Source organism: Python bivittatus, unplaced genomic scaffold, assembly GCF_059951505.1.
Source record: "Python bivittatus isolate LINGU-HERP-01145 unplaced genomic scaffold, Pbiv_v1 ctg000700_np1212, whole genome shotgun sequence".
Classification (NCBI taxonomy): Eukaryota; Metazoa; Chordata; class Lepidosauria; order Squamata; family Pythonidae; genus Python; species Python bivittatus.
Window position 1 is genome coordinate 4,196,065 of NW_028277098.1, and position 12,780 is coordinate 4,208,844.

Sequence of the window (12,780 nt, forward strand, 5' to 3'; positions counted from 1 at the left end):
ATTGGGTTTTCTGCATGGGGAACATACGGGATAATTAGTGTTTTATGTCTAAAAACAAAAAGATAGCAATATTACCTGCACATTCTGTAAAATTTGGGTAAAGAGGGCATGGCCAATGCACATTAAACAAAGCATATGCAACACAATTTGAGTACAAATTGTTTTGAGCTCAAAAGAGCCATTTTGAACATTACATTCTGGAAACAAAAAAGTGTTCTGAGAGTTTGTTTTGCCCAGAAATCAGTCCAATCTGCAGTTGTTTCAAATGGTGGTGGTTGGGGCATTGTCTGAATCTTGCCATTTTTAAAAACATCTGCCTTGGCCAGTACCGCAGGCCTGGCAGTGGTTGCTGAACTCTGTGGTTTGCCTGCTAACCAGCATCCTTAGAGGGTGTTTGTCAGGGAGATGGTGGGTTGGTGGAGCAACTCACCTTCCATGGGACAAAACCTATTTGCTGGATGTTCCCCACCTGCTGCTGGACAGAGACTGAGGATTTGCCCTCTCACTTAGACCTCCAGACTGCTACCCCTTACCTGCCCACTACCACTGTCCAGGTGTGGCTGATGGTGAGGAATGAGTGTTGTCCCTCAAGCACAAACTCACCTGGGTAACACATAGCCAATCCACTGGAATGAATCATACCAGGATGAATCTCTAGTTCATGTCACCTAAGAGGTGGAAAAGGCTGGGTATGCAGGTCTGGGTGTCCCTGAGCAGCGCCTCTGTGATGCTCGCACTGTACAGAAACCCCTGCGGCTTGCTTACACATCTCTCTACTAAACTTTGTAACTGCTGTGAGAGTCAGCTACAGTCCTCATATGCTCCCCTCAACCTTCTCCCATGTTCTACTCATTTTCCCACACAGACAGTAATGATATTGGTGGGCCCCAATTATCAGTTTGGGTCAGACAGACTGAGGGCTGGCTCTGAAGCTGAACTCCATGGATGAGGTGGAGCAACAAGCAAACCACAGTGAAGATCTCAAAAGAGAGGATTGCTTGCTACTTCATGCTATTGCCTGATTTTCAAGAAGATAAGGTACTGCAGCTTTAAAAGATTCTTTGCTTTGGGGAAGTTGGACTTTAACACGGATGGTTTGGCATACACACACACACACACACACACACACACACACACATACACACACACATGCAAAACCATCCATGTATACACACACACACACATACACAAGAAAGCAGGTTTGTTAAATGTTAAGTGGGATTTTATGTATATGTAAAATGTATGTCTTAAAGAGATGGGGGTACCAGACCACCTTACCTGTCTCCTGAGAAATCTGTATGCGGGCCAAGGAGCAACAGTTAGAACTGGTCATGGAACAACCGATTGGTTCAAAATAGGGAAAGGAATACAACAAGGCTGTATACTGTCATCCTGCTTATTTAATTTATATGCAGAGTACATCATGAGAAATGCCAGGCTGGAAGAATCACAAGCTGGAATTAAAATTGCAGGGAGAAACATCAACAACCTCAGATATACAGACGATACCACCCTAATGGCAGAAAGTGAAGAAGAACTAAAGAGCCTCTTGATGAGGGTGAAAGAGGAGAGGGCAAAAGGTGGCTTGAAACTCAACATTAAAAAAAACTAAGTTCATGGCATCTGGACCCATTAATTCCTGGCAAATAGAAGGGGTAGAAATGGACGCAGTAACAGACTTCATTTATTTGGGCTCCAAGATCACCGCAGATGGAGACTGAAGCTGTGAAATTAAAAGATGCTTGCTCCTTGGAAGGAAAGCTATGGCAAACCTAGGCAGCATATTAAAAAGCAGAGACATCACCTTGCTGACAAAGATCCACATAATCAAAGCTATGGTTTTTCCAGTAGTGATGTATGGCTGTGAGAGCTGGACCATAAGGAAGGCTGAGTGCCGAAGAATTGATGCCTTTGAACTGTGGTGCTGGAGAAGACTCTTAAGAGTCCCCTGGACTGCTAGGAGGTCAAACCAGTCAATCTTAAAGGAAATCAACCCTGACTGCTCATTGGAAGGATTGATAATGAAGCTCAAGCTCAGATACTTTGGTCACCTAATGCAAAGAGAGATCTCTTTGGAGAAGACCCTGATGCTGGGAAAGATTGAAGGCAAAAGGAGAAGAGGACGGCAGAGGATGAGATGGTTAGATAGCATCACTGAAGCAATGAGCATGAAACTGAGCAAACTCAGGGAGGCAGTGAAGCACAGGAAGGCCTGGCATGATATGGTTCATGGGGTCATGAAGAGTCAGACATGACTTAACGACTGAACAACAACAAAAAAATGTATGTAAGGTACATGAGATGTATGCTATATTCATAAGATTATCTGAATGCATTTCAGGTTGGGACATAATATGGAGATGACATTACTCATGTCATGACCTGGGTAGAGGTGATGACCTTTGGCAGAGCTGGGATGGGGTGCTACCATCCTGGCCCTCCTTGATCTGTCAGCAGCTTTCAATACCACTGGCATCCTCCTGGCCGGTGGCAGAGAGTGGGAATGAGGGACGTGGTTTTATGGTGGCTCTCCTCCTTTCTCTGTAGCCAGTTCCAACTGGTATTGGTTGTGAGGAATTTGGGGGGGGGTTGCTTCCTGAATGGATGCTGTTTTGTTTTGTTTTTAATTGCTGGAACCATTTTGCATTTATTGGTGTTTTAATTTTGTAAAGTTGCCCAGAGTCGTCTAGAATGGGGTAGCCTACAAATTCAAATAACAAGAATGAACAATGTCTGGATTGATCTGCCAAACAATGGACTATGTTGGTTGCTTGGGGCAAGGTCTGTGATTGCTTGGAATTTAGATTTTTACTTGTTACATCTGAAATCTGATGCATGAAGCTCTGTAAGATTGTGTTGTAAAGAGTGTGTGTGTGCTTCACACATAAGCAATGGTAATGCTGTGAGGTTGTAAATGCAAAGACTGGCAGTTGGTTCGCCTGAATGTTCTGTGTATATCCTTGTGTCCTGCTGAAGACCTTCAGGATGGTTTTAAAAATGAGGTGAATCTTTGGGTTTAAAGCCAGTCTAAAAGCTCCAGATCAGCAAGAACAGAATGCCAAAGCTACACTCAAGAAATGAATGTAATTTTCCCCCCAAGAAGTCTCTAAGCTGATCTGGTTAGTTAAGCATAAAATGCAAAGAAGGCTGAGTTGGTTTGGTTGGTTCTGGTGCATATGTGTTTTGTGCATACTTTTGTGCTTTCATTAAGATGAGCTTAAGAAACTGAAAAGACTATTTATGTTGTTTAATTGCTAGTTGGAGATGAAATATTGGTTTTCATGTTTGCCGATAAGCTGTAAATGCTGGTATTTTTGCTAGCAAAGCCTGGAGAATCTAACAGAGGGAATGGGTAGTGATGGTTTCTTAATTCTTTTCATAGGATCATACAGTCAGAAGGGCCCATTTAGGCCCTCAAATCCAATCCTCTGCTTGGTGCCTTCTTTTGCTTGTTGGTGTAATTTTAATAAATGTTGCTTACACAGTTAAACAGCACCAACCCTTTTGTGTAGCCATCATATGCAGCGTTTGACAACATTTAAAGGTCCAGTGTAGTGCAGCTGTTAAAACGTTGGACAGGCACTGGGGTGAAACAGGTTTAAGTCCACCCAAAGCTCTCTGGATGGCTTCGGACCAGTCACCCTCTCTCAGCCCAGCCCACCTCACAGGTGGTCATGGGGGAAAATGGGAGGAAAGAGTGCTGTTATGTTACCTTGAGCACCTGAAGGAAATCTGTCAAATAAATCCCCTGCTATAACAAGGGCTGGAATGTTTGAACCAAGAGATGCTGACTAATTTTTAATTGGATCCAGTACCCCAGCATGAGATCAGAGAGTTTTCTGTTCTGTCAGATAAAGCTGCCTGAGACATTTTCTGTGTTTTCATTTTTTAAAAATTATGTCTTTTGCTAACATTTCTGCAAGTTGCAGCCAGTAACAGTCAGTATGGACAAGTCCCACCCCACCAACTGTTGTGAAAAATATTGGTATTGGTGCCATATTCCCACTATTCCCTATGTCCAGAATCTATGAAACATTTCAAGTCTTATTCTAAAAGAATAGGGAACATTTAGGATGCTTTGAGATCTGTTCTGTCCCAGTGCAGACAATTTGAGGTATTCTGCTTTGAACTCAAAATAAATGGAAACATATTTTTCATTTCATGAATGTATTAGACCTCATCTGGAAGAGCTCCTATTGCTATTCCTTTTTCAAATATACTCTAAATATCTGAAAAATTATCGATCCCTTCACTCTTCCAGCCCTGTTTTGAGTATACTTATTTGTACATCAGGTATAAATCCCATTCATGGGAATCTCTGTCATATAAATAAATAAATAAATAAATAAATAAATAAATAAATAAATAAAATCAGAATTTGGTTGTAAATGAAAAGAGTTGGTCACTAAGCTACATCTTGCTATACCCCCACAGCAATGCAGGTTGGGCCACTTGATCTGTTACAAGAGTTTTGCTTCTTTCAGGCAAGGATTGGCACAGAATAAAGGGTATTGCCTGCCCCTCCCTGTTTGGAGGCTATACATTTTTCAGTGTAGGAGGTAGAAGTTAAAAACATGGGAGGGCTGTTATCACCTTGCCTTGCTCGGGAGGCTGGTTTTCAAAAGCCTTTGGAGGGTGGTTGTTGGGGGAGTGATGGAATAGATGGCCATTAGTCTGGCCAAGCAGAACTGTGCTTACTGTAACTGAGGAGATGTCCAAGGGCATTTTGACAAGAACAAGAACAGCAACAAATCCCTTCTATTCCCTAGCTACAATTCAGACAAAGTCAAGTGTTAAGTCCTATTGATTTCAACTGAAGTGAATCAGGTATGTGGTAAGTTTCCCATTCCAGGTACTTCCAGACAAATAAGCTTCTTGTGTTATCAGTCAAAAGGTAAGAAAAGAAAAAGAATGGTGGAAAACATAAGAGGGCTTCAGAGGAAGAAAATACTACCTAGTTGCTTGGTGAAGGTCTGTGAATTAAACAGGGTAACTGCACAATAAAGACACAATCTGGAATCTTCCTTTAAAAATCCCCAGCCTTGTCTGAAGAGTGCCTATGTACCCTTCCCCTCACCTGCACCCTTTATTTCCCAGAGCATTTCTTAGGCAGCAAATGCTCTAACAAAAGCGAAGGATTGAGGGTTGGGGGCTCTTGACAGTGGGGGTCTGGCATCATGGGCAGGGCCCCAGATCATCTAGTTCATAAATATTTACACCACACTGTAATTGCATACAATAAGAGGATTCCACAGTCGTGAGAGATCTCTGCCACAAATGTTAATTTCAATACATGGATGATGGATGTCAGTTTTCACTAAAGAGATATTTAAGGCAGTAACACATAAAGACTATGTGGATATTAGTACAAGTGTGGAGACTGGGGCCTAGTGAAAAGACTGCACCTGCATATAAGAAGAGGCAGAGACAGACAAAATAAACTTTAACATCCTCCCAGTAGGGTGAATTCCCTCCTTGCTGTTGGAATTAAAGAAAAACTATTTCATGTTCTCAGTCTCATTTGTGCTATGTACAGAGTCAGCATTAGAAAACATATAAGCATACAGCATACAATAGTGGTGAACATGAAGATTAGCAGTGTTAGGAAAACTATATTTGGAGAAAAACTGGTTCCCAACTGTTGATCTGTTAATAATAGAATGCTGAATAAGTTTTCCTAGGAGAAAACCATTGTTCTGGTGATTTATTTCACTAACAGATGGAAAGAGGTGAGAAACTGGTACTTCCTGTGGGTACCACTTTCTGCTTAAGGGTAAAACAGATAAAAACCTGTTTACTAAAGAGACCAAGGGAAAGGAGAAAAACAGGAGCCTTTGGGAGATCCACTGAGCAAGGACTTGGAGTTTACCTAAGTACAAATAAAGTAACCAATTGAAGATGCTTCTTATAAGAAACTTCATTATACGGAGACAATTTTTCTGCTTTTGAATAACGGTGGTAACATCATGAAGATTTTGAGGCACAAAAGAGCAGCTATAGATTGAACACCGTACAGACAGAGCATCTTAACATAGCCATTCCCATCTGAAATACTATGCTACAGTATTTCTTGGTTTTGATTTTCTCCTGGAGCTCTTGTTGTGCTGCTTTGGGGGAGTTATGCAATAGTAGTTTATTTTAAAATAAGCGTAAAGAGTGTGGAGGTTGACTAGCATCCAAATGCTGTGCTAATCTTTAAAGTGGCATTATTTTGCAAAGGCAAAAAGAATACCGTTGGGCTTCGATCCCAAATTTTATCACTGAGCTTCACATTCTGAGGCCATTACAATAACAACAAAGTTCAGAGATAAATGGTTGATTTGTCAGATCAGACTTGAAAGGCCTGTCTGAAGTCCCAACCTCAGTCCACTGGGTGCTTTTGGCCCAGTCATTCTCTCTCACTTCACTGATTGTTACTCTGGGCATATAATTAGAGGAGGGAGTGCAATATATACTTCCTTGTGTTCCTAGAGGAAAAGTAGAATATAAGTCTAATGATGTAATCAAATGAAATACTAATCATCTAGAAAGAAGGATTTAAAATGCAACCGCACATGTATGTTTGTGCTTAAAAGCAATTATTAGGTTTTTCCACTGGAGTCCCTGGAAGAAAGAAAACGTCCTTGCGACTAGCCTAGAGACTTACCCGTGAGGGTGGCTTTGGATGTGGCACCTGTATTGCGTGGCACCAGAACTTCATGGTACTGCTCGCCAGCCAGGGTGCTGTATACCACTTTGAAGTTTTCCACTTCTGCTTCACTGTTGTCCCACTCAAGGTCTAGGCTGTCTGATGTCCGAGAGAGTACACGTAAATTCTTGGGAGCATCAATTTCTGTATTAGAAAAGGAAAGCAAGCAATGTAATTCCTTTAGACTATAATCATATCAATTACATTTCATATTAGTAAGATAGGTTTGGGAAAGCATTTCAGAAACAATACAGTTAGGTTTCTTGCTAAGGCAGGCAGAGAGAATTTGAACCAATAACTCTTCCATAAAGCCAAAGGAATTGCTAATTATTAACCATTAATAATGATAACAATAAGAACTATATAATTATGTAACATATTGAAGCATGCAAAGCATTTCATGGTCTTAGCTAATTAGAATTTGGAGAACATTGTTCAGCCAATCACCTAATTTATATGCAGATACAGACACATGTTTCAGTTGATGTCAAATCTACCACACTTGAAATGAAGCCAGATATGGAAAATCCAAGGAGTCAGAGTTAAAAATGAAACTCATTCATTTCAAATTAAAGCCTAGTGTAATTTGATGAGATCTAGGACCCTACTATTAGAATCGATTCCGTACAGTCTTAGGCAAAAAGGAATCTTTCTGAGCTTTTCTGTCTGTGATTCTTTTAAATCTAGGAATTGAATCTGAGCATGGCTATGTGAAAAGCATTCTTCTCCCACTAAGCTAGGTCCTTCCCTCTAAATTTAATAGGAATAAAAAGCTTCGTATGAAGCTGCACTAAGCTAAATCTTCCCTTTAGTTTCTCTGCTCCAGGACTATTTGCTGGGATAGCGAGTGGCCCCTCTTTTCCAGTTTGCCATTTTAAAAAGAGATACTATTGATTGGCCTCAGGGCTTTCCTAACACAGAGGTATGTCCTTCTATATCACATGCATACATGAGGGACCTGAAACAATGACATTTCACATTTAAATATGCACCTGGTTGAAAAGCTTCCGCCATGCATGCTTTGCCTATAGCAGTGGTTCTTAAACTGTTTGACCCAATTATCCTTTTCCTGGTCCCAAATAATGTCATTACCCCCCACTTACACACACACACACACACACACACTGTGGTTTTACACAAGCATCTTAGCAGTGGCAGTCCCAAATTGGATCCTTGACTCACAAACAAGCAATTACAAATTGCTGCATAGCCCCCAGGATATGCCCAAATTACCACTGGTTTGTAGGAAGAAAAGCAGAATATAAATTGCATAAATAAGTATTTGTGTTGGTTTGGGTTCTTTTTCATTTGTGTACATTTTCATTGTAGAACTGACAAATATCCCTGGAGCCTCAATAAATGATGTCCAGGGCCAGTAACAGAATTGTGTTATTCTGAGCCCAATCTGAATTGCCAATAAGGAGAAAGAAGAGAAACAGAAGCAGAAATAAAAGGGCAGGAGACGTTAAAGATACAGAGAAGACAGTGGTTGGATTCAAATAACAGGTGAAATTCTACATCTAGGATCCTGGGGGGGTGGGGGTGGGAGTGGGGAATCCAGTGTGACATTTATTCCTGAGATGATATGCACAGAAATGTGATATGGTAGTTGCATTTAGTTGTTAATGAAAGTAGTGGAACTTAAACCTTGACTTCAGTGTGGTTTTAATTTTGCTAAATTGTCTTAATCCATGCCAAAAGAAAGTTCTTCAATTATTTTAGGAAAAGCGAGTTAAGATGTGGAGATCTTTCAGATGAAGGGGGGTGGGGTGGGGTGCTATGAGTTTCCTGTTGATCAAATGACATTATAATCAGGGATTTGCAATTGTAAGCAATTTCAATACATCTCAGTGTTGTAACCTTCAATCTTTGGTCAGAAAAACACCCTTTCAAGGTATAAAATGTTTCAGAAACAGCAACTTTTTACAGCCTTGTACTTCCTGGCTTGTCCCACCTCCCAAATCCCAGGGTCCGGTCAAAGTAACATGCTGGCATAAACTGATAAAGAGCCCAAATGCTGAAATGCTGGAATGCCAGGTTAGGAAGGTGATAGAGTTTTGCTATTATGGTGAGCATAGAATCATGTGGAAATGCTAGCATTTTTTAAAAAAAATTGTGAAGAAGAGGAAGGGATTTGCATTTAGGCCTGCATCTGAGAGGGGCTGGACAAGATATTCAGTTGCAATCTAATAAACAAGCACTGATTATTTGACAGTTCTTTATGCACTGTTACTGACAGGAAGGGGAAGTGCTCGTTGATTGGCAGTTCTCTGTGAGCTTTGACTTGCAAACATATTTTACGCTTAAAACATCCTGATATCCAAATAAATCTAAAAAATAGCCATGGCTCCAAAAAGCTTGGATCAATCTCAGGTATATTTTAAATTGGATTCAGTGTGGTTTGGAGATGGAAAAGTTAGTTGTCTGGAAGAGTTCTAGCTATCTTTCTTTGAAAGAAACTAATCACAGCCATCTCTGTGGAAGAATAATTGACTTGGGTGTATCATTTTAAGGTATTCTTCCCTAACATTCTGAAGGCTGCAATGCCACATTCTTGGTACCGAAGACAAAATATGAACATCTTGCACTGTGTGAAATAAGAGTGGCAAATACATCATGCAATAGTTCTGCTGCTTTATTTATTGTTTTGATTATGACATCTCACCAAAGTAACTCAAGGAATGAAAGACTCAGCAAATCAATAAATGCACATCCCCCTTTCTCTTAAGTACAGTCAGCACAATATTATCATAGAGATGATACAAAACTCTAGTATCCATCTGAAATCTTTATGACAGGCAATATCTAAGCCATAAAATAGTTCCAAATTCTGCTTTCCCTTTTCTCCTTTATGGAACTGTAAATTAAAGCCGCTAGCTGACTACAGTGTTGACTTAAAAAAAAACTGTTCTAAGTTCTTGAATATGATACTGGAGTATAAAATACATTTATTACTAGATTGGACAGAGTTCCCAGTGTAATACTTCTTCTTCAACCCAATATTCTACCCTCTGTCTGTATGGTTGCTTTGTGAACTGGGTTCTTTTGGAATTAATGCTTTTTAATTTCACATTCTTTTTCTAACTGAAGGGTTGACAGGATGCTATTTCTGTGCTGCTTTGATGAAAGAGTGAGGACCAAAAGGAGGCTATTCAGTAAGTGCCAAAGTAGTTAGCATGCCTGTAGAATAATGATGCCACATGCCTGTGAGCTGAGCCTACTTTCACCCACAGCTTCTCATTGGCTCTTTATGGAGCCATGCATCGATGCAGACCCCAAACCGAACAGATTGTGCTCACTTTGCTGGTAAGGAGAGCAAGGGTTAGATTAGATTTCCATAGGGGAAAGGGAGGGCTGTGGATGGGTTGGCAAAGGAAGAAATCTTAAAATGTTCAATGAAGAGCTGTGGAAAAAAGAAAGTTGGAAATGGGGCTGACAGCTGGCAGATAAAACAGATCTAGACATCTGTAGTCTGTTAAGATGGACTGTTGGTTTCAGTCCAGAGAAGGCAGGCTAGTGATCCTTAAAATGGATTAGGCAATGTTTGCACTGATCAAAGCTCATTAGCTTCTTCTGTGTGAAGAAGAAAGAAGAAAGAAGAAAGAAGAAAGAAGAAAGAAGAAAGAAGAAAGAAGAAAGAAGAAAGAAGAAGAAGAAGAAAGAAAGAAAGAAAGAAAGAAAGAAAGAAAGAAAAAAAGAAAGAAAAAAGGAAGGAAGGAAGGAAGGAAGGAAGGAAGGAAGGAAGGAAGGAAGGAAGGAAGGAAGGAAGGAAGGAAGGAAGGAAGAGCAGCAACAGCGGCAGCAGCGGCAGCAGCAGAGGACCTATTGCAGAGGACCCTTACTGGGGTTGAATTATGAGAGAAAAAAAGGAGATTGAAAGTTTTACTGGTCAAATGATTATCAGCTAGACCCAAGACAGCTGCCAATTGCCAGTAATATTGTAAGCCCTTTCTGAACCTCGAATTAAGAAGGGTAGGTAGGGATAGAATTGAAATAGGGCACACAAATATTAAGCTTGTACCACTACCTGTGCATATATACAGGTTTAAAGTTGAGTAGAGGTGAAAGTTAGAGTTCAGAAAAAAATGCCCTTACTTGTACTTTTGAAACTTTGTTTTATCTAAAGGGGAGGGAGAAACTATTTGCACTGTTATCCAGAATAATTAAATGTACTTAAATGTACTTGCAAAGCTTAAGGCTAAAGAAATCAAAATACTTTTCCTTTGTTTTATCAGTAGTTGAAATAAAAAGAGGGAAAATCTGGAATGCTGTTTCACACTGCCTCTTTAAGACAAAACCTTTGGAGCCTTAGACCTATCCTGTGACAGCCTACCATCAAAAGGACATGTTTTATCCTTTTGATCTATTTATTCCAAGAGGTAGGAGTTTTCCAAGATCTCAAGCAGAGGTTGATCCCAAGTCTGATAGATTTTTAGGTAGAAATGCTAGCAATTTTTACCAAACTCTTCTAAATGCAAAGCTCTAGCACTAAGATATGACCCTTCCTCTACTGAGGAAGAAAGCATACAGTCAGTTTTGCAGCAATGAAATGCTCAACTAATGCTTGGTCTTACCTGTTACAAAGTGGGTGATTGCAGCATCACTCTCATTAGCACCATGGACAGCAGAGATAGAGACTTCATATCTTGAGCCAGGTCGTAAAGCTTGCATGGAGTACTGTCTCAGTGGGGGCTGTAGCCGGAAAGTTGTCTTCCCCCCTTCCCCATTCTCTAGGCCATACTTCAGTAGAATATAGTCCACTTTAGCCCGGGGTGGAGACCATTCAACAAAGGCCACAGTGTCAGAGACATCACGCACCAAAATCTGGGTTGGCCCATCAATTACTGGAAACAGTAAGTACATGAACAAATAGAAACGAAGAAACAAATTACAAGAGAGAAAAGGACTTTAGCTTTGAGCACGAGAAGAAGCAATCTATACTCACTGACAAGTTTCTTTTTATTTCCAGAGAATCCCACACAGGGTAAAAAGAAAGAAAAAAAAATCAAGAGCTGTGGCACCCTTGTACATTTTTTACTTCTGTCTCTGAACGTAACTTTAGGAGAACAGAAAACTGCCTTCAAAGCAGGCAGGCAAGTAGATTGGATTTATGCTGATTGGCATATCCTTACTCAAAGAAAGTCTGCATATATTCATTGTTGTGTTTCACAAAGTATAAATGCAGAAGTAATATATTGCTGAGAACTATGGCTTCTTATTAGCAAACGAACTTACTTGAAAAGTAAGGACTTTCAGGTGTGGTTGGTGCTCCTAAAATGTTTATATGAAACAGAAGGGGAAAAAAGTGGTCAGAGGTGCAGGGAAAGATTAAAAGCAGGACTAGGACATGGAAGGTAAGAAAGAAGAATTCTGTATGAAATTGATACAGACTTCTAATGGTTGTAAAGGGTTTTTTTACTCTTTGTAGAACTGAGGCAAGTGGCACCAACTATTTGTTAGAGGTATTCACTAGAATGATACTTAGTATTTCACATACAGATAAGGAGGCCAACTTAGACTTATTCCACTGTTTTTATTACCCTCTAATCTGAGGATACAGAGACATAGCAGAATTACTCGCATAAAAGGTCCTGTATCTCTTATGAACCACTGGTTACAGATTAGAATCTTTTCAAACTGGAGGTACAATTTGAAAAATGACTCATGTAGAAAAGGCATGAATTTCATTTAAGGTTGTAACCCTTACTAAATCTAACACTAAGGACACTGAGATGTCAGTATGAGATATTCCTTCAGAAAAAAGTAGTTTCTATGAGTCTTTTTTTCACCCAAGTTGTCCAGTATCCCAGGAAGGTCCTGGCAACTCCTGCTGACATATTGCTGATCCTGTTTTGACCCCAGGCATACCTTAAGCTCCCTTAGTCATATTTGTACTGCAAAACACGAGCCAGAAGCAAAACCCAGAGGAAAATCAAGAGAATCAGACCAGTGATTATTCTAGCAGCTCTTCTATCACCATAGCAAGGGATGGCTTTGCCTAGGGACCACTAGGCAGAAAAGTCTCTTAAAACAGTTGAAATGGATAATTGTTTCATGTGGCCTATAGATGTCATTGGTAAGCTACATCTGTA

At 40.2% G+C, this 12,780-nt stretch overlaps 1 protein-coding gene and 1 long non-coding RNA gene across 3 annotated transcripts in view; one reads left to right on the forward strand and one right to left on the reverse strand.

The window, feature by feature from the left end:
- LOC148214123 (uncharacterized) overlaps positions 1 to 12,780 on the forward strand; it is a 164,301-nt gene that overhangs the window by 64,413 nt on the left and 87,108 nt on the right. The gene's annotated exons all lie outside the window — the stretch shown is intronic.
- The window catches only part of TNR (tenascin R), a 100,072-nt gene that overhangs the window by 61,648 nt on the left and 25,644 nt on the right, over positions 1 to 12,780 (reverse strand). For both annotated transcript variants that reach the window (XM_088153730.1, XM_025162921.1), the window contains exons 6-7: positions 11,263 to 11,532; positions 6,647 to 6,832 (exon numbers count right to left, since the gene is read on the reverse strand). In XM_088153730.1, coding sequence (XP_088009856.1) covers positions 6,647 to 6,832; positions 11,263 to 11,532 — 456 coding nt within the window. The remainder of the gene's footprint in view (positions 1 to 6,646; positions 6,833 to 11,262; positions 11,533 to 12,780) is intronic.